Source organism: Anomalospiza imberbis, chromosome 1 (assembly GCF_031753505.1).
Source record: "Anomalospiza imberbis isolate Cuckoo-Finch-1a 21T00152 chromosome 1, ASM3175350v1, whole genome shotgun sequence".
Taxonomy (NCBI): Eukaryota; Metazoa; Chordata; class Aves; order Passeriformes; family Viduidae; genus Anomalospiza; species Anomalospiza imberbis.
Window position 1 is genome coordinate 42,437,463 of NC_089681.1, and position 23,706 is coordinate 42,461,168.

At 40.4% G+C, this 23,706-nt stretch overlaps 1 protein-coding gene across 1 annotated transcript in view; it reads right to left on the reverse strand.

Moving 5' to 3' along the window:
• SPIDR (scaffold protein involved in DNA repair) overlaps nt 1-20,398 on the reverse strand; it is a 194,455-nt gene extending 174,057 nt beyond the window's left edge. Inside the window, exons 1-5 of the mRNA XM_068189236.1 lie at nt 20,274-20,398; nt 13,407-13,562; nt 12,422-12,500; nt 10,749-10,934; nt 8,000-8,148 (exon numbers count right to left, since the gene is read on the reverse strand). Of these exons, the coding sequence (XP_068045337.1) occupies nt 8,000-8,148; nt 10,749-10,934; nt 12,422-12,500; nt 13,407-13,562; nt 20,274-20,288 (585 nt within the window). The 5' untranslated portion in view covers nt 20,289-20,398. The remainder of the gene's footprint in view (nt 1-7,999; nt 8,149-10,748; nt 10,935-12,421; nt 12,501-13,406; nt 13,563-20,273) is intronic.
• Between the last annotated feature and the right edge of the window lie 3,308 nt (nt 20,399-23,706).

Below are 23,706 nucleotides of genomic sequence, written 5' to 3' on the forward strand. Positions count from 1 at the left end.
AATGCAGTAGATTCTACAAAGAGCTGCTACACACTAACCCTTACTACAAAAGGAACTTTTCTGTTTTGGTGAAAATTGACAAGGAACTCAGTAGAAGGGGAAGCCTTAATACAAGGATAATTGGATGATTTTGGTACACTTCATGCTTTACTTGTTCTACCAAGAATTGGATGACCTTGGACATTTACGTGTCTTATTTTCACTTAAAAGGCATTTAAAAGGCAGTATTACACATGCATTTTTTTGAGACAGATATATGCATGCCTTTCTTATACTGCTGCTGCAAACCTCAACACCAGTAAAATTCACTTGTGAAAAGATGGAAGCTGAAACTGCACTAGGAACCTTGAAATGACAAGCAGTGCTTTTTTTTCCACAACTGGTTGCAACAAACATCTTGGGTAGTAAAAGAAAACTTTACTTTCTCCAATAAATTAGGTCCCTCTCCTGATGCCATGAACTAACAAAATGGTGATAGAACCAGCCACTAACAGACCATGAAATTATTTTTAAAGCACCGTGACAGCCCACAACAAAGACTGAACCAAAGGCTTTTAGAGAATCCAAGCCATTAGCCAATCTACTCTGTTCAGGTCTCCTTCCAGAACTACAGTGTTTAGAAAGCACATTTATAAGAAAGAGAAATTATTAAGACTGGTCCTATGTATTCCAATAAAGTTCTCTTCCACCATTTCTTCAAAATTAATTTCCAACAAATTAAAATCAATCTCTTCTCCAATTTATCCTGAAGACTCCTGAGATAGTTTGGAAGACAAAGACAAATCAAAACTCAGCAGTTTTCTCACTGCACTCATGATCCTTTGCAGAACGCAAAACTATTAGCAAATTATCCATAATAGCAAACAACAGAAAGCCTCGTCAGAGGTGAGCAAACCAGCAAGACAAAAGCCTTTAACTTTCTATTAATGTTGTTAATTCCTCTGGCTTTATTCTCTCTCTCCTTTCAAAGGAGAGCACTGCACTCCCAGCAGTGTATGCCCCACTCATCCCTATAGCCTCTTCTGCTGCAGCACCAGGCAATCTACCAACAGGAGACCCTCTTTCTTTGCTTCATCTCTTTAGATGGAGGTCAAGGCCCTGACAGGGCTAGCATGGACTGCTTTGCTTCTCCCCGTTACTCCTGAAGATCCTCTGTGGTGCTGTCAAGAGCCATGCCTCAGAGAGGTGCCAGACCTGAGGAAATGCAGATGCCTTGTGTGGCATGCAGCTGCAGGAAAGCTAACACAGGCCTCTTGAATCTTGTTTAAAACACCAGGCAGACTTGGGGAGGATGTGGGAAGACCACAAAGAGAGGGGCATTCAATACATGGATGCCAAGATAGCAATGCTGTCAGCTGCACTTAAAGTAGTTGCTCTCCAGAGCTGTGTAAGAAAGAATATGGAGCTCAGCTGAAGCCTTAAGTTAAACAAAGCAGAGGGGTTGGATTAGCATTCACAAACTGCCTGGTGCTTCAAACAACATAAAAATACACTCTAGGAATGACAGCTCAAGGCAGCAAGGTCTAAAGTCTGTTTATGTCACCGTCATATGTGCTATGATCCATCAGATTCCATACATCCAGAATGTGGTACACAGAAATCTCTGTTAAGCTTATTAACTAAGTCATGCAGGAATTCCACTAACTAGGCACAAAGAAGCACAGCTACCTCAGGGACACTGTGGAATCACCTACAAAAGCACCTGTATGTATGAAAACTGATCAAAGATGCTTCCTTCAAAATGGGCATCATAGACTTCAGGCATTTTTACACCACCAAAAACACATCTAATGTGTATCAAGACACTCATATAACTCTGTCCTTGAGGAAGATAATGAACGAATTCAGCCACACTGATATTTGAACCCCTGTGTCCCAGAATTATTAAAAAAAAATAGTCCCAAGGTAATGTAAACCATCAAAGCAAGGAATATCTGAGCCATTTAGGTATTAGCTGAACTAGTGTCATCAGTCATGTTTTAAACTTAATGGGGTCATTGATTAACTACAGACTGAAAAAAAAAGCTAGTTATAAAACAAATAGCTATAGTGCACCCAGAAGCATCCTGTTTCCTATTCTGATAATCCGACCAAATTATGGAAACAGAAAGTTGAGAGGACAAATATTCTAGTATGTGACTAAGGAAAAAAAGCTTCAAGGCTTGATTCCTGCATCAGAAGATGCAGAGACATCCCTGCAGCCAGGATGCAGCAGAAAGCAGCTGGTGCACAGGTTCAGTTTTGTCTGGTCTTTCAAGTATAAATCCTTTCACTTTGCAGGCATGAATGCAAAGGTGTCTGTTTCTGTACCACTACTGACTTGTAATCTGCTGACCTGTAGGTCTTGCCTAAAAGGCCCAGCTGAAGACCCCAGTTCTACCCAGAAATATAAGGTTCCTGTTTTTGGAAAGACAAGGAGGAGAGAGACAGGGAAGGGAGAAGGATGCTGCCCAGATAAGTTATGCTGTCTTCATAATTCAAGTTTTCCAGGATCCAACTAGATAAAGCCCTAACCTGGTCTGACCTTGTATCTGAGACTGTCTTGTAAAGATTGAACTGGAGAAATCTGGAAATTGTTTCCAACCTGAATTATTCCATAAATTACACATTTAGAAAAACTTGGGAGCTTGTGAGTATTTAGTATATACTCTAATACACTTCCTTCAGTAGTGAACTGACAAAAGTAAGTGCTTGCAATAACACAGTCATATCATCACCCTTTATCCATGTCATCAGTCTGACAGGATGACACAAATTCCATTTGCCATAATAATGATTCCCTGCCTTGAGATAACCTGTTTTAAATTCTGTTACACAACAATAGTTCTAGACTCTTTTCTAATTACCAAGCCAATGTTAGTTATAATTACCATTATAATGGATCAAGAAAGCCAGGACACAAAAGCAAGTCCAGAAATAACAGCAAATCTGGGCCTAATCATCTTTTAAGTGACCTCTTCAGAATTTCATGAAGTATGTTGAATCCCCCCAGTGTAATGCCACAGAAAGACAGAATTTGTTTTGAGGGCTTTTTTTTAAGACCCAGGTTAAGACAGTAATAAATCCACGAACTAAACAACTGAATGAACCTTAATTTGGAAGATCAGAAGGCCTCAGGTAAAAGACACAGGTCTACATATATCCATGCAGGAAGGACTTCTAAAATAATGTGTTCTTCACTCAGGGAAAACCCCAAAATAAACCTTTTGCACAACATTAAAATAGTTTTTGCATTTTATTTAGTATCACATCAGATCATCCACTGTCAGAGCACAGAGACCGCAGCACAATAGAGCGCTGAGAATGTGGCAGGGATTAATTAAAGAGTTTTGAAACACGTAACACATGGCAAATCTCTTTTTCAGTTGTCTGTCTTCATTCAGCATAATAGTTTGGGGATATTACCACTCTCTATGTATTCCAGTCCCTACCAGGTGCCTATGAGAGAGCCAGAGAGGGACTTCTAACAAGGTCTTGTAGCAATAGGGCAAGGTGGAATGACTTTAAATTGAATCAGGGCACCTATAGATTAGATATTAGGGAGAAAATATTTACTGTGATGGTGGTGAGACACTGGAAAAAGTTGCCTAGAGAAGTTATGGGTGTACCACCTCTGGAAGTGTTCAAGGCTAGGCTGGATGGAGCTTTGAGCAACTAGTGAAAGGTTGTTATGCCTACGTCAGGGGTTTGAAACTGGATGATCTTTAATTTCCCTTCCAAGCCAAACCATTCTATGGTTCTAAGATTCAAAGGGAACAAGCTCTTAACCATGTGACTTTTTGATAAATTTTCACCCAAACCAGAAGATCAGCAGGAAAGTGTCTACTGCACTTATTAGTGTGCTGTGCATATAAAAGGGACCTGCTGTAACCAGTTAAGTTTTATTTATGCTACAAAGCAAATACATAAGACTAATTCCTCAAACCATAAACCAAGTGAGGATAAACCTCACTTGCTCCCCATGTCAAGCAAGCAAATCTGGGTACCCATCAGAAACTGATAAAGTGGATTTACCAGAGAGGGCACAAAGAGAAGACCATACTCTTGTAAGATACCAAAATTATATATTCCATAAAAATGCTGGCTTACTTTAAGAGATTAAGTATTTTGAGGAAGGGTTCAAGTGGGGAAGATGATGCCACTTGGTGCACAGAGCCAGAGAAAGTTCACAGTTTCAGAGGTAGTGTGGAAGAAGAGAGGAATTTAGCTATAGGAGCACACATTTTCATTTAATTCCTAGCATTTAAATATTTATAAGTTTAAAATAATTCATAGATAAGCAGTTCTTACAAAATATGGAACTTCAGCTCACAAGACAAAAAGTCTCTAGACAAGTTTGGCAAAAAGTGGTCACTACTAGTGAATAAAATGAAGGAATTTTTTAATTTTGAAGTGATTACATGGCACTCTTTTGGAAAACATGTATGTTGAAAAATTATCATTAATGGTTAATCTTTATTTTAGTACCATGTTCTCCAAGAAATTGTTCCCCTAAGTATCCACCACTGGTAACTGGAAATCAAGGAAGTGTAAGAATAGAAACATCTGGGGTCACCTTATCAAATCTGAGTCCTGCATCATCTTAAGCAAAAATTCAACCACTTATAGGTCAAATGAAAGCTAACATAAAATAGCTCCCTGTTCCCCTAAAAATAGCTAAAGGAAAGTAAAGCGTGGTCCTATCATATCTTGCACATGCTTCCTTCAAAAATTCTGAAGACAAAAATTAGCTGTTACCACAAGGCCAGCTTCAACTTGCCTTCCTCATTATCCTCTATCAAGCAGCTTTACACATCAGAAGTGGAGAGCTGATAGGAAAGACACAGGACAGGGACTTGGAACATAAACTGAGTCATGACTGCAGCTTTACAGCCTAGAGATAAGCAAGTCTTATCTTCCAACCAAAACAATACGTGAAGCTTTTCTATGCAGTTAATATCATCGAATAGAAGTAATTTTTAAATTAGATATATTAGTATATAAGGGAATAGGGGAAGAGATTTCCCAGTAGAAACATAATACATTCCTACCAAGAGTAAATACTACCATAAAGATATTTTGGCAGTAATCCTAAACCTCCAGAATCTCTTGGTATTTGGCATATTTTGAAGTGGCGTAAAAGAAATTTCATGGTCTTTTGATTATCCACACACTCCATTAGATTCTAGATATTTAGTAAATACCACAAAAATGATGATATATCAACATTTGGCTTTTTTTCCCCTTCCCTCACCATGAACTAGGCCACAAAATTAACAGGCCTTTTTAAAGAATACTCATACAGCAAATGACCTCCTATAGAGAATAGTGCTTTTCTATTCTCTCTTGGAAACCTCTTGGCTTGCCTGCAGTTTTTTCCTTGGAAAACAGCTAATCCCAAGTAAAGCAAAACAAAGACTGCAGCAGGCAGAGAAATCACTGGGGATTTACCCTTCTGCATACACTGAATTCCCAGAAGAAAGTTTTCTGGTGAGGGTGACCACCCAGCAATAGTCCCACAGCGTGGCACTCCAGCTGGGATGGGGGAAGAGGAAATCTGTAGGGACAATCTCAGTTTCCTGATGTACCCATATCTTTTGTACTAGCATAACTATTCTGGTTAGATTTAAAAACTTTTTATTACAGTATGGTTGCATCCCGAAAAGCCCTCTCATGAGTGTCATTAACATGAACGTGTCTCATAATGTTTATCCAGCTTTCCATGTACACTGGGATAAGTCATGCTGGTGTAATAAAAACGGGACAACTTTTACCACTTGCATAAATCTCAATTGTCTTTTCACAGCTTTATGCAGACCACGCAGCTTCTTCTGATGCTGCAGCCCAAGACTTAGGCTATATAGAATAAGTTCTTCAAAACTTGAAAACTTATTGAACTCTGAGCTACAGATGCTAGAGTGAGACTGACACCCACAAGAGCCTGACAAGTGCCAGGTCACACATGTTGCCACAGCCAGACCCACTGCTCCACAGAATCACAGAAGCAATTATGTTGGAAAAGACTCCAAGATCGAGTCCAACCTATGACCAAACACCATGTTCAACTACACCATGGCACTAAGTGCCATATCCAGTTTTTCCTTAAACACCTTCAGGGATGGTGACTTCACCACCTTCCTGGGCAGCCCCTTCCAATGTCTGGTCACTCTTCCTGTGAATAAATTCTTTCTGGTGTCCAACCTGAGCCTCCCTTGGCACAGCTGGAGGCTAATTTCTTTTGTCCCTTCAGTTGTCGTCCTCACGGGGGTAGAGTCTGACCCCACCTGGCTACGGCCGCCTTTCAGGTGGTTGTAGAGCGTGATGAGGTCTGCACTGAGCCTCCAGTTCTTCGGACTGAACACCCCCGGCTCTCTCAGCCGCTCCTCATCACACTTGTGCTCCAGACCCTTCCCCAGCTCCGCTGCCCTTCCCTGGACTCGCTCCGGCCCCTCAATGTCCTTCCTGTGGTGAGGGGCCACGGACAGAGCCACCGTCCCACCCTCTGGCCCCAGCAAGGCAGCAGCACTCTGCCTGGGGCTCACTCCTGGGAAACTGGAGGCTGCTTTCTCTCCTGCGTGAGCAGGACTGCCTGTCACACTCACTCGCGAGCGTTCGAACACAGAATCGATACATAAACGAGTTTCAGGGAGGCTTTAATCCGCTCCGCTAACAGCCCGGCCTGTGGCCCCACCGGCCGAGGTTCCCGGGCCTGCGGTGCCCTCTGCCGGGCTGCTCCAGCACCGCTCCCCGGTGGATCTGCTCCCGCCGCTCCCACACCCGCACCTCCTCCGGCCCATGTTTCCCGGCTGCCAGGCCGGCGCTGCCCCTTCCCCGGCTGGGGGGGACAGCTCTGGGGGTCACAGCCCGGCCCCTCCGCTCTGCCTGCCCCGGCCGGGGCTCCTCCGCCACATTCCGGGCTCCCTGGTGCGGCACCAGCCCCCAGCTCCGGAGAGAGGGTAAATCACAGGGCGACAGTCAGTTAGGTTGGAAAAGACCCCTGAGATCATCGAATCCAACCTCCGAACAAACACCACCACCACGTCAACTAGACTACGGCACTAAGCACCACGTCCAGTCTTTGAACACCTCCAGGGACAGTGGCCCTGCGCAGCCCGTTTCAAATGTTACTTTGGCCTACGGTACCATCGTCCGGTCTTTTCGCACAGGTCAGTTCATTGTAAGATACTAAATAAACATCTATAGTTGACATATAATGCTTCTTTAGAAATAACCTTACATTTTCTGCTGTAAAAAAAAAAAAAAAAGCTACCATATCTTAGCCAGTAATATTCCGTTCTCACTGCTTTCCCTTTCTGGAGCTCTGCAATCCTCATCATTGGAAAGGGAGTCCTGCATTTAGTCCTTTACTCCATCATGCTCTATTCCCAACGCGTGGGTTTTTAGACAGTCACAGTCTCAAAGTACTAAAGAGAAATAGGAAATGGTCTCTCACCCACCACACTACAGGAAATTAGGGCACCAACTTGTCACAAGCAGCCAGAGACTGTACAAAGTCCAGATGATCATCTCTGGTGAGAAACTCACCCACCTGATGACTTTTTGCACACACACAGACATACAAGAAATTCAATTTTAATATAAGAACAAGTTGCTTCACTGCGAGGGTAACCAAGCACTGGCACACGTTGCCCAGAGAAGTTGTGGAGTCTCAGCTCTTGGAAATACTCAAAACAAAACCCGACACAGCCCTGAACAGCCAGCTTCAGCTGCTCAGATGTGAGTAGAGGGGTTTGAGTAGGCATTCTACAGAGGCGCCTTCCCACCTCAGTCACCCTATGATCCAGTGACCACACTACCAAGCTCTGTGTGAGGGGCACTGCTTGGTTTTGAGGTTTGGCAGCCAAAGAAAATGCCTTGAAATTCTTGGGTACAGAATTCCTTCTGAAAAGATAAGGTAAGCAAAATACTCACACTGCTCCAACTCAAATGCAAACAAATATGAATACATTCCATAATTATAGCAGCAGCTTTTTTTCTTAAACTTGGAACAGTTTCTCACCTTACAAAGCTCATCGCTCTCCTCTTTGACAGGCAGATTTGTGCAAGAGTCCGAGTCTGATATCTCTACTGAGCTGTCCTCTTTTTCTGACCCGTCACACTGATCAGTGGAATCAGTATCCTTCTCCCAGTCAATAAGCTTCAATTCATCTAAAATAGAAGATTGGTAAAAAGAGTTTTTCTTAAACACCATCTATTATAAGCACAAAGAGTAATACTATAGCTATCCTGAACTTGGGGAAGAATTTCAAAATTATTTTTTACCTATGTTCAACTGATCTTTATGTTTAAGTATTTTGTGTCTCATAAAGGCTAAATCCTACTAGCTGAAAATGTTCTGTGAGGAAGGATAAAAATCACATACATACAAAAAAAAGATTTCAAAGTACTGTCTGCAAAGAGGCGGTGCATTTAACTGCACAGGTAGGTAGGGTGTTCTCTTTAGTTTAGCTACTGTTAATTTTTCCATGGTTTAGTTAGGGGGCTTTTTTGCCCAGCTGCATTGGATTTTCCATGTCAGAATTCACTGTTCTAAGCAAATGCCTTAAACAATGTTAACTAACATCTGCTATTAGTGGTAACCCTCACAGAGGAACAAAAAAGCTAGTTGAAATGGTCACCTCCTAGAACTCCATGCCTAAATATACAGGTCTGCAAATCAAGTCTTTAAGCACATCAAAGAGAGAATTGTTGAGGACAAATTAATAGAAATAGGAATAAGAAAAGATGGAGGTAAAGAAACAACAAATAAAAAAGCCACAGACAAATCCACAATGAAATGTCAATAAACAAAGACATGCAGACAGAAATGCAGAAAGTTTTTTTCCACCATCCTCAGGACCATGTGGTATTTAATGCAACTCCCAAAGTCCATTAGTCACTCCAAGGATCTACTGAAGGGCATGGAAACCTGAGCTGCATCAGCACCCTCACAATCCTTTAGGTCCAAATGCCACAAGGTACTGAAAGAGATAATTTCAATGTGTTTTGCATAAATGAGCATGTTCAAAGGAGAAGTGATAAAAGCTTTTTGGGGGGTTGCTTTTTTTTGCTTTTGTAAATGTCATATTTCTAACACTGGAATAGTCATGTACTATATGTACATATTCCAGGGGAGAGGCAGCAGAGAACGAAGGCACCTGCACCATGCTCCAGGCATCTGTACATATCCATGGAACTGTGGCAGTACCTTCTGTACTTGGCAGTGCTACTGTAATCTAAATACTAGTTTCTGCATTGACCTTTCAGACTCTGAAGTCACCCAGACAAACACACAGCTATAGTGCTGCCTCCTTTTACACACACATATGCATTTCTGTTTCTGACTATGAGGAAGCTTCATCAGAAATTTTAAACACAGACATCAAGAAACAGGTAGTGCAAAGAGGTTTCATTTGAAACTGTGTGACAAGTTGCATGCAACTTGTGACAACAGAATAAATTCCTTGATGAATACAAAGCAATCCATTTTATCTTGTCACACTGAAGTACTGACACTCAAAGTGAACTTCACATGAAAGGGAACATCTCTTAAAAAATACTTCTTCCCTACTGTCACCACACCTACAACTGTACCTATATATGCACACACACAGAGAGGCACATGAGATACAATGCTAAAATTACTGTATATGATGGTTACTTCAAAAAACATAGAAATTATAGTTCTTTTACTGCCCACTGCTTTCAAGATATTTTTGGGTTTAGAAGAAAAACATGACAATTATTGGATTTTCTCAGTAACCCTCAAGCAAATACATAACACATCAGGATTTCTTCAATTACATAGAGAAACCAAGTTTTGCCATCTTAGAAGCATAAAAATATCTGTGTATTGTCTCTTAAAAAAAAAGAGGAAGATTAAAGCCTACAGGATATACTTGCAGGGAAAAAGTGAATTATATTAATGGTAGACTAGAAAAATTCCTATTCAGTAACAGATTGCAGTTTAGAAAATGAACAGTTCTTCCTTTTCAAAAAGAAGAAAATGACTAGGGATTACAAAAGATAGCCATCAGATATGTCAATGACAGTTATATAGATGAAAGAAGGAAGATTTTGCATTTTTGTTTTAAACCTAAGGAGCATATTTCAGCAGTGTCACACATGAAACAAAAAGTCATCAATCAGTCAATCTATTTGCTCAGCTCACAGCAGCATTTTAATGCTTTGCCAGACATCCTGGATCCAGTCTAACTAATATTTCAGATCTAGTTGAAGTAACAAAATTAACAGGTTAGGTTAACAAAGTTAACCTAACTTATTTTACACTGTAAAGACTTCCTAACAAGTTCTAATGCAACTTATACATTATCTCAATTCTAAATCAATTTCTCTCCCCTGTGTCATTCCTGGTCCATGAATTAGAAAGGAAGTTCTAAGAATTGAACTCATGGCTGTTCACATAGTGCAGCTAACAGGGGAAGCAAGGTAGACTGTGTTCTGAAATAAAAATGCATGGCACAGAAGATGATGCTATCTGCAGCTGCAAAGCCTGCCATATCTAGTCAGTAGATACAGTAAACTGTGCTCCTTTACTCCAAGGTTTAAATTTTTTGTACGTAATTTATACTGAGAGCTTACTCTATACCCAGATGAACTTTATGAAAAAAAAAACCAAACCCCTCCAACTGATCTAACCAAAATAGGAATGGATCATGTCATTTTGCCAGAATGACCTCAATAATATTTTCATTACAGCACCTAAAATGGACAGAAGGTTTCTTCTTAAATCTTGCATTTGAACTTACCTTCACTACTTCTGTCCTCTAACAATAAATCACATCTACTAGGCGATTCCTTTGTTTTGGAAGCGTCACTTTTTTTGCTATGCAACCTTGGAATCAATGTTTTATTTCCATCATCTGAAAAATCACTGCCACTAGAGGTCCATATTATGTCCTCAGCTTCTTTAGAGGTTTCAGCAGCAGCAGCTCCTATGAAAAAGCATTGCAAAGTGTTAGATTGTTACAGAAACGCAGTTTTGTTAAATTTAAAAGTATTGAAAATTAAACTGTACTATTTTTAATGGGCAAAATTATAAATTCTGTTACTAGGCATCAGAGATTAATACTGAAGCATTGACTCACATGTATTTCTTACTCATACATGCATTATTTTCAGTTTAATTCTCCACAATAAATGCTAACACTTCATTTTATATAATGAGGCTACCACTGTGTCCTTCAGCAGTGTGAGGAAAAGTCAGGACTCTCTGACATTTAGTCCCCCTTCACACAGTCCTAACACTCCTCCACTCCCCTACATGTACCCTTGTAAAATGCTGAGTGGTTTAAAGGAAGACTGTCCTTAGAATTCTGGGTTTGGGAGCTCTCTGACTTTATCCAACAAGTAACAAAGGAATAAAAGTATTCCACCAGTAGAGATTACTCTTCAGTTTTCTCCAGAGAGGAAAAAAAATCTTCTAAGGTGTTGCAAAGAAAAGCTGGTGTGCTTTTTGAAGTAAGACATTTTAATTCAAAATACCTTTCTGCATTATTTTTAATTATAAAAGCAAGGAGAAAAGGATTCATGCTTAGCATGGAGCATATAGAACTAGGAAGGCAGAATTTTCCACTTCCTACCGCTACTAAAACGTTATAAGTAAATGGGAATTTAGATAATTACTAGGGGTTTGGAATTAGGCAGAAGGCCCCAGAAGAGAAAAACACCACCACATCTCCTCCTGCAACACAGAGAGGTTCGTCTTAGAAATCTAGAAAAGCTAGAACCCCAAAGGAAAAAAAAAGTTCCCATTAGGTCACCTACTTACATCCAACAGAAGCACCACAGCTGCTGAAGCAAGCAGAAATAGAGACTGAAAAACACCACCCCCTCTTTCTTTCCTTTCCTTCCTGGCTCAAAAAAACCAGGAAAGAACTAGAAAGAGTCAGTAAGTCCTCCTCGTTATTCTGACTAGAGTTCTTTCTTTTAATGCCAATATTAAGCAACTCCTGTAAAAGCAGGAGGTTGATAGAACTCTGTTTTTCTACCTATTGCTCATATCTACAAAATATGTGTGCTGTCATGCCTGCTTGTCTGTCTAGAAGACAACAGAATAAACTCACTTTCAATCTATACAGCTAAGGGCTATTTTTCATTCCCTCTTAATAAAATGTGAAGGATTAAAATATCCCGTCCCTTTTATAATATACACCATATACACCATTAGTGATGCTTCTTTCAACTTTTCAAAAGCAATAGCTGAGTGCCTGCAGCTTTGCAGAATAAATTTCTGGTACTATGGGTGCATGGATGAACCCACCACAACAGCGTGAGACTGTGTTTCTTATCAAAATTAGCTTCTAATTACAGCAACAGAAGAAGAAAGCAACCAGTATTTTGTGCCAACTTCTACCCCAATAGAGGACAAAATAAAGTAACAATAGTCTGACAAGGTTAACATGAAATAATCAAAACATACTAGATGCACTTTCAGCAGATGTTAACAGTGGTCCAAGACGCTTCTTAATCTTGGATTTCTTATTAGAATGCCTCTGGGACTATATTAAAAAGAGACAGAGATTTAATCACTAGGACATTAAAAATAATTTTAACATGTATCAATATATTCAAAGCTGCTGTTACTCACCTACCAAAGCTTAGCAGAACAATTTCAAATAAATTTAAAACCTTTTACAAGACTGTAGCATAATGAAGTATTAAAGCATGGTACTAGTAACATAAAATCTGAATTTTCATAGATTTGGAAAATACAAACTTTCTGTGACTATGACAGAAATCACATGTGACCTTGAGAAGAACAGGAGCCAGTATTTTCAACACTAAATTGTCAAAAGTGGACAGAAACAACATGCTTGATAAAGCATGTATCCTCTTGAAAAGTTGCAGAAAGAATTACTTGGTTGCCCTGTCTCTGATTTTACTATATCCCATAAGATATGCAGCACTGTGACTGCTCAGTACCAGAAGAAGAAACAGAAAAACAGCTTGGGTCAGCACAAAATACTTTTCATTCAGATCTGGCTGATCAAGCAGGATTTTCTACACTTAATTCACTATTACAAACACACTATTTAGGTCTAGCAAAACATATTCAAATGCAAACTATGGCATTTTTGTTCCATATTTTTTAGGAAATGTAGCACTCCACCCCAAATGCCAAATTACTTTTGCATCCTTCAGTGTATTATTGAAATTTTCTAAGTGATAAATGCTATCTAGAACACATCATATTAACATATGCTCTGCAAGTTACACTAACAAGTTAAGACAATGTCCTTATGTAACTGTGCTTTCCATTTTCTGTCTATTTTGACATTTGCAACAACATGCTGTTAGTTTGGAAAAAAAACCAAAAGAAAAGGCAACATCTTATTATACACTCAAGCATGGAAATTCACTGTCAGTTTGCATCTCTTTGTTACAACACTAAGGCAGCATTTTACCTCCAGCACTGAAGTGCTCTCAAAACCATCCCCACACCTAAGCCACGCATTGGAAATCGAAGTAGCAGACACTGATGTCCTGACATTTGATTTTTTCAGACCTAGGGGTGTCTCATCTGGGAATGGTGTGCGTTCTGCATTCCAAAGTCTCTTCCGCTAGAGAAAGGAAAAACAAACCCATTAAAAACACAGTGTAGACATAATCAATTTCAAGTTAAATTTACTTACTCTAGATTGCCCCTAGTATTTTCTGAATGTTTGCAAACAAATTCCAATTTCTAACGAGCTCAGGAAAAAAAAAGTCTCAAACATTTGCAAGCATTTTTTATGCAGCACAAAATAATAACACTACCACCGGTGTCAGGGGTAAATTAAGTTTTTGATAAGTACACTTTCTGTTGGTCTAAGTTACATCCCGTAGTACCTGATAGCTGCTCAGTGAAGCTGAAAATATTATGTTACACAGGAACAGCTCACTAAATTCACTTTAACTAAATAATGCCTTCAAAGTCATATTTAATGTGCTTTAATTTTGTTTATACAGGAGGTCACACTAGGTATCACTATACAGTTCACCATTAAAAATAACTAATCAGCCAAAAAAAAACCCCAAAAAACACCACCCCAGGCTCTTTCAGCTGTAAGAATTACACTTATTTTCACAACCATTTCCCCACCAAAAACGTTGCCTTCCCCTTACAAGGGATGCCAGAAGTCATTTGAAGCATTAGATAAGTCACAAAACAGGATGCTGATTAGCACTCAGTGCTAATTTCATGCAAGAGATTGTAATATCTGAAAATAGCTGAAGATGAGAGAATTGCCTGTTATCACATCCAAAGCTCAGATTATCACATCCATCATCTCAGATTCAACACCAGGTTACACATAGAAATTGAACTTGAGCAAGATAAACATCTTATCCTACTCTGCTACTGAAATTTATCTTAGAAAGTGCTGACTGTATCATCTAACTACATCTGTCTTCTTCTGATGTACCTTCTCTCAAGCAACTACAGTTCCTACCTATAAATAATTATTCCTCCAAAGTTAAGTTAATCAGCACACACATTTTCTGCCAGACTGGTCAACTAGGACTGTGACATACATATCAAACATACGCATAACAAAAAAACAGAAAGTGGAATCATAGAATAAATATACATATTTGTTTTCCATAGGGTTTTTTCAGTGCTCTTGAGAATGAAACCAGCAGTTTCCAAAAGTGTACAGTGACCAGCATCTTAATTCACCCCTCCTGACACACAGTGCTGCTGTGCACGGCAAGAAGACAGAGCAAAACAAACGCCCTTTGCAGTTTCCACTGATGATAACTGACCCTACTAAGAGCCTCTTCTAAAACTGCCGAGGGTATTTACATCTCAAAGCACCTACTCATTATCATCAAAGTCTAACTGTTCCCTTAACTACTCCCACAGATATATGAAAGGTACAATCTTGAATCTGATGTGGTATTAAATCCAGAACTAACAGCGCTTCGGTAAGGACACGATGTCAGGCAAGGAGACTACAGCAGTTTAACAAGAAAGGTTAACATTACAACACAGAGAGAATTTTAATGCTGCTTCCCTCCCAGTGAAGATGCTGGCCCAAGCCTCGATTTCCAGAATGCTTAGACAGGAACCTCTGCATTGGGCTGTCCTCTTGGCAAGTGCTTCTGATGGTTTTTAATCTTAGTCAGTGCTGGGAGTCTTGCTTGTATGCCTGGTTTTGTAGCGTCTAGAAGATTTTGTGAGATACATTTTGCATACAAAGACTTACTGTATCAAATACAGTTCATCTAAAGCTTATTTCTTGAATGGGATGCTGCAGTTTTGAGAAACATGTCTGTGCCAACAGCAGCACCATAGCTTGCAAGCAGGTTTACAGGACACCACTTCTGAGGGTCAGTTAAAAGCAGAAATGGCTGCAAATAAGTGAAAATAAATGCACATAACTGCATGCACAAAGAGTTACATGAAATAGGCTTTGTAATATACTTCTACTGTTAGCAAGCTTAATAAACATAGAACTAGGGAGTCACCCTCTGTTAAGCTTCTCATTCATGTTACTCTTAAAATCATGACATTTGCTGACAGACAGCAAACCTCAATTTCTCAGTGCTGTCCAATACCAACACAGGAAAGAAAGAGCATGACAAAAGAGGCAGGGGATGAACAGCAGAATGTAGCAGCGGATACACAGCCACTGCTGCACAATTGCCAAGATTTGGTAAGGGGACACCATATAAAAATCAACAGGATAAAGGCTACACGTTAACTCCCTGTCCCTAAGTAAGAAGAGTTAGGGTGCAAATAGAAAGGATGTGCTTACAGGCAACAAGGTTAAAAAATCAAACTGAGTAGAACAAACAGGTAGGTTTATGTTTAGATGGTTACACTTCTATTTAGAGTGCAATCTGAAGTTGCACTGGAAGTGAGTTTTAAACAACTGAAATTCAGTGTACTAGACAGTCATGGCTGTGACAGGCAAGAAGACTTTTCACAATTAATGACAATAGCAGATATTGCAAAGGTTAAATAGCAAATATTTAACCTTGCACTTCCTTAGCCTGACTAAAGCCAGAGCTGCTCAGGTTTTCAGAGCAGCAGTACAGAGCTGTCTTGGGGCAGGTGGTTCCTTGACAAAACAGAAACAACTGGAGTCCCCTCTTCCCCTTCTTTCCGAGCACTTGGTACTTGCCAGACTCTGTGCAGACACAGCAATGATGAACCAAACTGCCAGAAAACTTCCTTGGGAAGAAGCGCTTCTTAGCTACAGCTAGTGCAGCAGTACAAGAAAGGATACAAGGATCAGTAGGACCAGTCCAGCAGCTGCTTGACACCTATGGCAGCTTAATTACAACCTGAATAACCATCAGTACTGTGGACAGTTCTGCTTCATTAGCTCTTTCTTTTAACCATGCATCCTGCTCCCCAGATTCAAGAGAATCTGAGAGTTTCTGCTACCACCACACAGAAATTTATAGCCACTACAATCACTGAAAAACCTGAAAACAGTCCCTGGAGTCCCAAAACAAGAAAGTACAGAAATACACCCTGTACATGAGACATTTCTCAGCTTTTGCAAATTCTGGCAGACTCCACTTGGAAGGAAATAAAAAGAGAAGGACTTATGATTGTTGATACTGACAGCAGTGACTTTGAGTTCCATGTCTTTAATACAAATACCTTGCCACCATTTCTCACATCCTAGATCATCTTAAAGAACTGAAAAAATACACAAAAAAACCCTAGAGCCAATTATCCCATCCCAAATTCCTTGTCAATTTAAATCTCTCCATATAAATATTTGATGTGAATTCAAGAAACTGGACCTACAGCTTCAATCCACAGTTACTGAGACGGCCTGGGAGCAGGTGCAAGGGAGCTGAGAGCAGCCTGCAGGGTCTCTGTTTGGCCCTTTGCCTTCAGACATGGTGGGAACAAACCCAATGTTGGGGCAGCACTATCACCCTTCCCCTGCAAAGCCACTTTGGCACAGAGGAGTGGTGTCCAAGGACTTCTGCAACAGGAATATATCTGCTGGCATGCAGAAATGGCAAGCTTTAAAGGCTCTTTGCTTCTGCTCCAGCCTGCTTCACAGCAGCAGAGAAACGAACATTTAAAGAACCTTAATTCTCAGGAATAAATATTTATAATTAAGCTAATCTGAAGGCTGTGCTGTTCCCAAAGAAATGAAGCAACAACTGTGAGTTCTTTTAATCTTGAGTCACAAGGTTAACTATCTTTTTCTTTTAATCTGAACTAAAAATGGGGTACACAAAAAATAACGTATGCAATTTATTGAAGAAATGCATGAAGTGTCTAGAAACAAGGTATTGGAATTAAAAAAAATCATTTAATCAGGCTCAAAAGAGTTAGAGCATGTAGACCTGCCATACAGCACAAAATCAAGATTTATTACAAAACAGAGTCAAACAGAAATTATAGAGTCAAAATAGAAATTGCCTTGACCTCTCTCCCCAAATGAATTGTATTTTGTCTCTGGAGCAGTTCCTTCTAAATGAGTGAAAAAAACCTGAGTTACTCCTGTTGGCATTAGTGGGATTAGGACTAAGCCCTCCTCATAAAGGGCATGACAAGCAACCTTACCCCATTACTCCTTTAGTTATGTCCAGTGAGATAAAGGTAAGTCAGCCTACATGGGTGCAGGTGTGAGGAAAAGGGAGGCACACTGAAAAACTGTGAAAATGCATCGTGATTACACAACAGACCACTGCCAGTATGGGGCTGGGGTGTTGGATTTGACTTTGAAAGAGATGTTCCTATCTAGAACATCTCCACTCAACCAATCTGTGTGGTTACTTATGCCCAAGACTTGTTACCCAGAAACATCTTATATAAAGTCACTGGGACCACATGCTCAAAGGCTTTGAGCCATTACATGCCCTTTACACTTCAGACAATCCCACTTCTTTGGGCCTACTTCAAAAACCACAGGAAGAGGCCCTAGGAACACATGACCCAACATATTATCTACCTCATATGCAAGCGGCATTTCTTTGACACATAACCTTCTCTAAGACAAAAAGCAACATAAGCTGAAGGAGAAAACAAGTGATAAAGGGATAAAACATTTCACAACATGAACTCCTCCTGCTACTTACTTTCAAATCCAAAAATTAGTCACATCACTTAAACATCAGTTAGAATTATTCAAATACAATTGTTACATTCTTCCCGAACAGAGTAGAATGAAAAGTATTCAAAGTCACAGATCTAGTTGCCAGAGACTTTTAATATTTAAAAATAAAAACCTGATGGGAGCAATTACATAAAAGTATGCATATACCCAACACCGACCAACAGCCATCCTCATCTGTCACCTTTGTTCTCAATGGTTTCACATGAAAGTACTCCAACTAAAACACTTAAGCTTGTGTTGGCCTTCAAAAATCCAATTTGAAGAGAGTACAAAACCAAATTTGACAACAAGCACCTCACTTTCAGCACAGCGCCATATTCGTGATACTGAGATCTTAAAAGTGTAACTACTGCTTTTAGTGCCTAGATAAAAAGTTCTAATTTAATATGAAAATATCCTTGCATTTTAAACTCTGAAGTGAGGATTCAAATAAAGGATGTAGACTTAAAAGTTACGGTTTGTATTTTTTTCCAGTGAAGATTATTTTCTCACTCCTATGAAAATTAGTATGCATATTTTCCAAAGATGTTTCACAAGAACATGTGTGGTCCCTAGAAAGGTCCTCCTCAAGTTGTAATCCTTCATAAAAAATCTATACTGTATAATCACAGTCAATGACAGCAATGATAACTTGCCATACCATACCCCCTTCTACTCTCATGTTAAAGAAATACTAAAACCAAATTAAAATCTTAAAGTAATTTTCTCATTGCTATTGATGTGCAAGACCAAAATTTTAAAAATACACTTTCAAAACCTTTCTTTGTGCTCATGATTTTTACTACTCTAAATGAAAGACTCTTCTCAATGACTTACACTGACATATATAAGATTAATATTTGAATGTCGGGATTTTTAATCTGTACATCCTTTTAAAAGCAAGAGTATAAATTACTATATGCTTTCATTGAAAAAAACAACTCTTATGGAATAAAAATACTGTTGAAGTATACTTTGTATTAACAACTAGTGGCAAGTAGAGAAATCTGCAATCTGTGAAAGCAGTTAAAGCAGAAGTATTTTAGAAAAGCTTACTCAAAATTAAGTTATCCAAAATGTTTAGGATACAATAAGAGTATCACACATTTTTGTTACATCTCAGGCATGGGTTTTAAATCAATTTAATTAATAGTCAGCAAGAGCACTATTTCCCTTTGATCAGTGTAAGTTTTCATTCATCAAGGAGTATTATCTTTGTCAGCAAAAGGAGTTAGTATTATCACAGGCTGTTATCAGATTGGTTGGTTAAATCTTGTTTCAGTTAAGTGCACATTTTTTCACTAGCCAAGAATGTAAGACCTTTCAGAAGAAAACATGTAAAATGTCAGTTTACAGGTTAATTTACGTGAAGTATAGTAATTATTTTTAACCTTGCTGTTGACATTTTCTTCCATTAAAATTTCTTTTAAATGTGCTTATATTTAAAAAGCGTTTGAACGTGCACACCAGTAAAGACAAAATTCTTTAGGAACCAGATCTGTCATTTGTCAACGCTATTTGTCAGCTCTATATATCAAACACCACCTGCAGTTCCTCTTTCAGCAGTACCTCAATATTAGCCTAAGCACGGCTAATCAGAGCCAGCACATCCTCATTGCTCCTCTGCGAGGAACATCCGATGGACCAAGCAAATTACCCAAAGGACAGAAAAACAGCACGGGGCGCTTCTCCTCCCTCCGCTCCCAGACAAGGAAGCGAAGCTGCTCAAAACAGTACCAATCCTGGCCAATTCCCACAATTCTCTTTCCTCTCGAGTTCTACTCTCCCTGCACTTTTTCCCCGAATGCCAAGTAAGAAGGCCGAGCTCCCCGCTTCCCTCGGTGCAGCTGTGCCACCGTGGATTTCACTGTCAGTGTTGCGCAACCGCGCACACCAGGAACGCGGGGAAGGAAGGGCCCCTGCTCCCGCCCAGCGTTCCAGCGTGGCGGGTCCCCAGCACAAGCACCGCCTTGGAGCCGGATATGAAAGGGCAGCGAGGGCACAGCGCGGCGGCTGCTGCTGCTCTGCCGCCGCCGCCACCACCAGCCACCGCCGCGCCCCTCGCAGCGGGGCCGGGAGGCGCGGCTGGCCGGCGGTCGGGGCGCACGGCAAGGCCGCCGCGAGGAGCGCGGGGAGCGCCACGGCTCGGCCCTGCGGGGCGGCCGGGGAGCATTCACCAGCCCGGCCGAGCCCCTTCTCCTCCCGTCCCGCCGCCGGTACCTTCCCGCCGGGCATCGCCCCCGGCGCGGCGCCGCGTCCCCGGTCACGTGGCGGGGGAGCACCGGGGGCGGGGCCGAGGGAACCCCCGGCCCGCGCCCGCCCTTCGCAGCTTTGGCGCCGCCGGAGCCGCGGCTGCTGATTGGGCGGGGCGCGGGTGACGTAAGCGGCAGGGCCCGGTTCAGGGACCGCCGGTGCCCGGTGGGCGGTGGCCGCTCCGCGCTGTGCGAGCGCCCCTCGGCGGCCCCCGGGGGTTTCCCGGCGCCGCGTCCCTGCCGCCCTCCCTGCCGAGCTGCCCCGATGCCCCAGGCGGAGCTGGAGGTGCCGCGAGCGAGGGGGCTGCCTCCAGCTGGGCCGTCTGTTCTCTGCCCGGGCCGGGGGCTGAGTTGGCAGCGCTGATTTTCGAGGGGATGGTGTGGAGAGCGACGTCTGAGCTCTGTCCTTCTCTGAGAAGTTTTTCAGCCTGGCTTTCGCCGCTGCATCCTTCGTGATAGCCAGGTTCACTCAGAAGTCAATCTCGAATGAATGTTTAACACCACAGGGAGAGAAAGCGCAGGGATGGAAACACTGGCTAGATACCCAAACGAGTAATGTCCAAACGCAAGGCGCTTGATGAAAAATACGTTTGCTGTTGAGCCATTCAATAAGATTCTTTTTTTTTTTAACTTCCTAAACCAAAAGTAAGCCGATAAATTTACTGGCAAAAAGGGTCATGTCAGTGCCAAGATGTTGACTTGGAATTGGAACTGCTCTGTATGGACGTTCTCTGTGGTAAAATGATAAGTTGCAGCTAACAGAAGGAAAAAAGGCTGATCACCTTTGCAAATGTTTTACTGGTGCAAGTGGAAACACTGGCAGAAAAGGGACAGATAGGTTATTTTTATATTGCTTATTGTATGTTCTTGACAAGGTCACCTTGGCTGTCAGTGCTGCTGTTAAACACAAGTAATAATAAACAATCTTTGTAAAATACGGTAGTTGTCTCTCGTAGCTTGATTAAAATTTATTAAGTACTTACATTTTGATAGAAAGTACTGCATGACTGCATTTTTATTGTTGAGCCCTAATCACATATATGCATCTATAGTTCAGTTTGTATTTTTCCCAAAGCACCCTATGGCAAATACCCGCCTGGCATTCCTTTATAAAACTGCCACTAATTAAAGTGGATTTTGCAAACAGAAAAGACAGAAACATCATCATCCAAACCCCATACTGCCTTTGATTTTTATGTTCAAAACAGAATTAAAAGCAATGGGTTCTCATCCTTCCAAAAATTTGCAGTATTTCTTCTGAAATAAACAGACTGACAAATTAATTATATGATATATCCTCAAGTAGTTGGTTTTTTTTTTTTTTTGGAAAATGTATGTTATTGCACTGCTTAGCTAAATAATCTTGCATTAGAGCTGAACCACAGAGAAATGGACCACAGAAGTCTGGTCTGCTTTAGTGAGTGTATTTTTTCTGTACACAAACTCCTTCCAAGAACTCCAAGGTGCACCTGGGAGGAACTTACTTCTAGAGAATCCCAAGAAGGTGACCCAATCTATAGATTCCTTTTGTTTGTTTTCATCTTCTTCATAAACAAATAGTGAAATGACATGGAAGTAGAGGAAGCATGTGAGAAAACCACCATATATATTAGGAACTAAAACAGAGTTGCAACTTTTTAAAAAATAATGTCTCCATTTTATTTTTAGAATTAATGTGCAGAAAGAATAATAAAAGCCAAGCTTCTTGACAAAAGTTGAAATTTCATAATACCACTACATTATTCTTCAGGTCTGTTAAAAATTTCTGTGCATCATATTTTGGAAGTAATAATTAACACAATTGGTTATTTTTTGAAAAACTGGTTTTTCAACTGCATATGCAAGCATATCTGTGTTTTCACAGGCTTAAATAATGGAGTGAGTCCACTGTTTTATCTGACTGACTGTATTTGCACTCGAGATCAAATCTACTGCTGCTCAGGGAACATTAAGAAGTTGTGTACTTTTTGTATTTTTGTTGCATGAAAATTCTATGAAAACTATAAAATTTCTCTTAGCGATAAAAATTGATTTCTTTAGTGAAATCCAGAAAAAAGAGCACTTATTTGTTGGTGGTGCTGTTGATTGCACCTATGTTCCTTAATCCGCATGTAGAAAGAATTCTTTCAAAGAAACAAAAAGTGTTTTACACAGATGAGTTAAAGGTAAGGAAGCTTAAATTACTGAAGTTTGGAGCACTTGTTTATATATTGATTCAATGTGCCTGTCCTTCATTCTAATACGGGTTTATGGATTCATTTCCTCTTATAGAGCATTAATTTAGAGCTTTAAAAGCTTTCCAGTGTACCAAGTCTGGTACAGACAATGTCAAATTCAAACACAGGGGAAGATTTTTGGTTTGAGTCATTTCTTCAGGCAAGTTTTAAAAGTCACAAGATTCCCAGACACTGAACTGGGGTGAAGTAGGTGAGGAAAAACTCATCAAATATTTTAGAATCTGTCTTTCAGGGTTAGATAGGTTTTTATGAGTTTGTCAGGCAAGAGGCGATCCAAAGGCCTAGGCTAGACAGTCTAGATATAAAATAACATTTTCTTTTGCAGACTGTGTTGCAGTTTGATCATTCCAGGCTTTCTAAGTTTTTTGTTTGTTTGTTTTTTGGTTTTTTTTTTAGTAAATAGTATGAAATACTTAAATATTTTTAATCCTCAAGCTACAATGTCAGTTCCACTTTAAATTGTACTGTTTCACAGTACAGTGCATCACGATACTGAGGCAATCTGTAAACTGTGGAAGAAATGGGAAAAAAAACCCCACAAAACCCCTCAGGGGATGCCAGATTGCAGTGAATCAAAGAGTCAATTTCTAACATTCACACAAATTAAAAATTAATCGCTGATCGTTTAAGAATCAAAAGCAAAAATAGGCTTTAAATGAATCAGCACATGCAGGAAGCCTCTCTTCAGCAGCCCTTGTCCCAGGGTCCAAACGATGTGAGGGGCTCCAGCCTCTGGAGTGTCCTGGCTGCCGCCTGGCACAGGGTGGCTGCACACTGAGCCTACGCTGGCTCATCCCAGCATCCCAGCTCCAAGTGCTCCCCATGGCATCTTGCAGTGGCTGACTTTTTGTCATCTCCTACTATTTCCCTGTGTCAGTGCTATAAAAGGAATATGAGTGCATAACTTTCTGGCAGAGAGTAACATTTGGGAAACATATTTGCCTCTTTATGAGGTGCCTCTGTAGTTTAATGGGGTTAGTGCAAATAAAATAATATTTTCCAGTCTGAAATTGAACATCTATCATAAAAGTACTCTCTTTTGGCTCTAGCTGGTGAGAAAAAATGCAGGCATATATTCAGAGCTGGAAAAAAGTGACATATTTTAAACTTCAATCATTAGACCAGTTTACTCCCATGAAAGTTTTTCCTCTTAATTTAATTCAA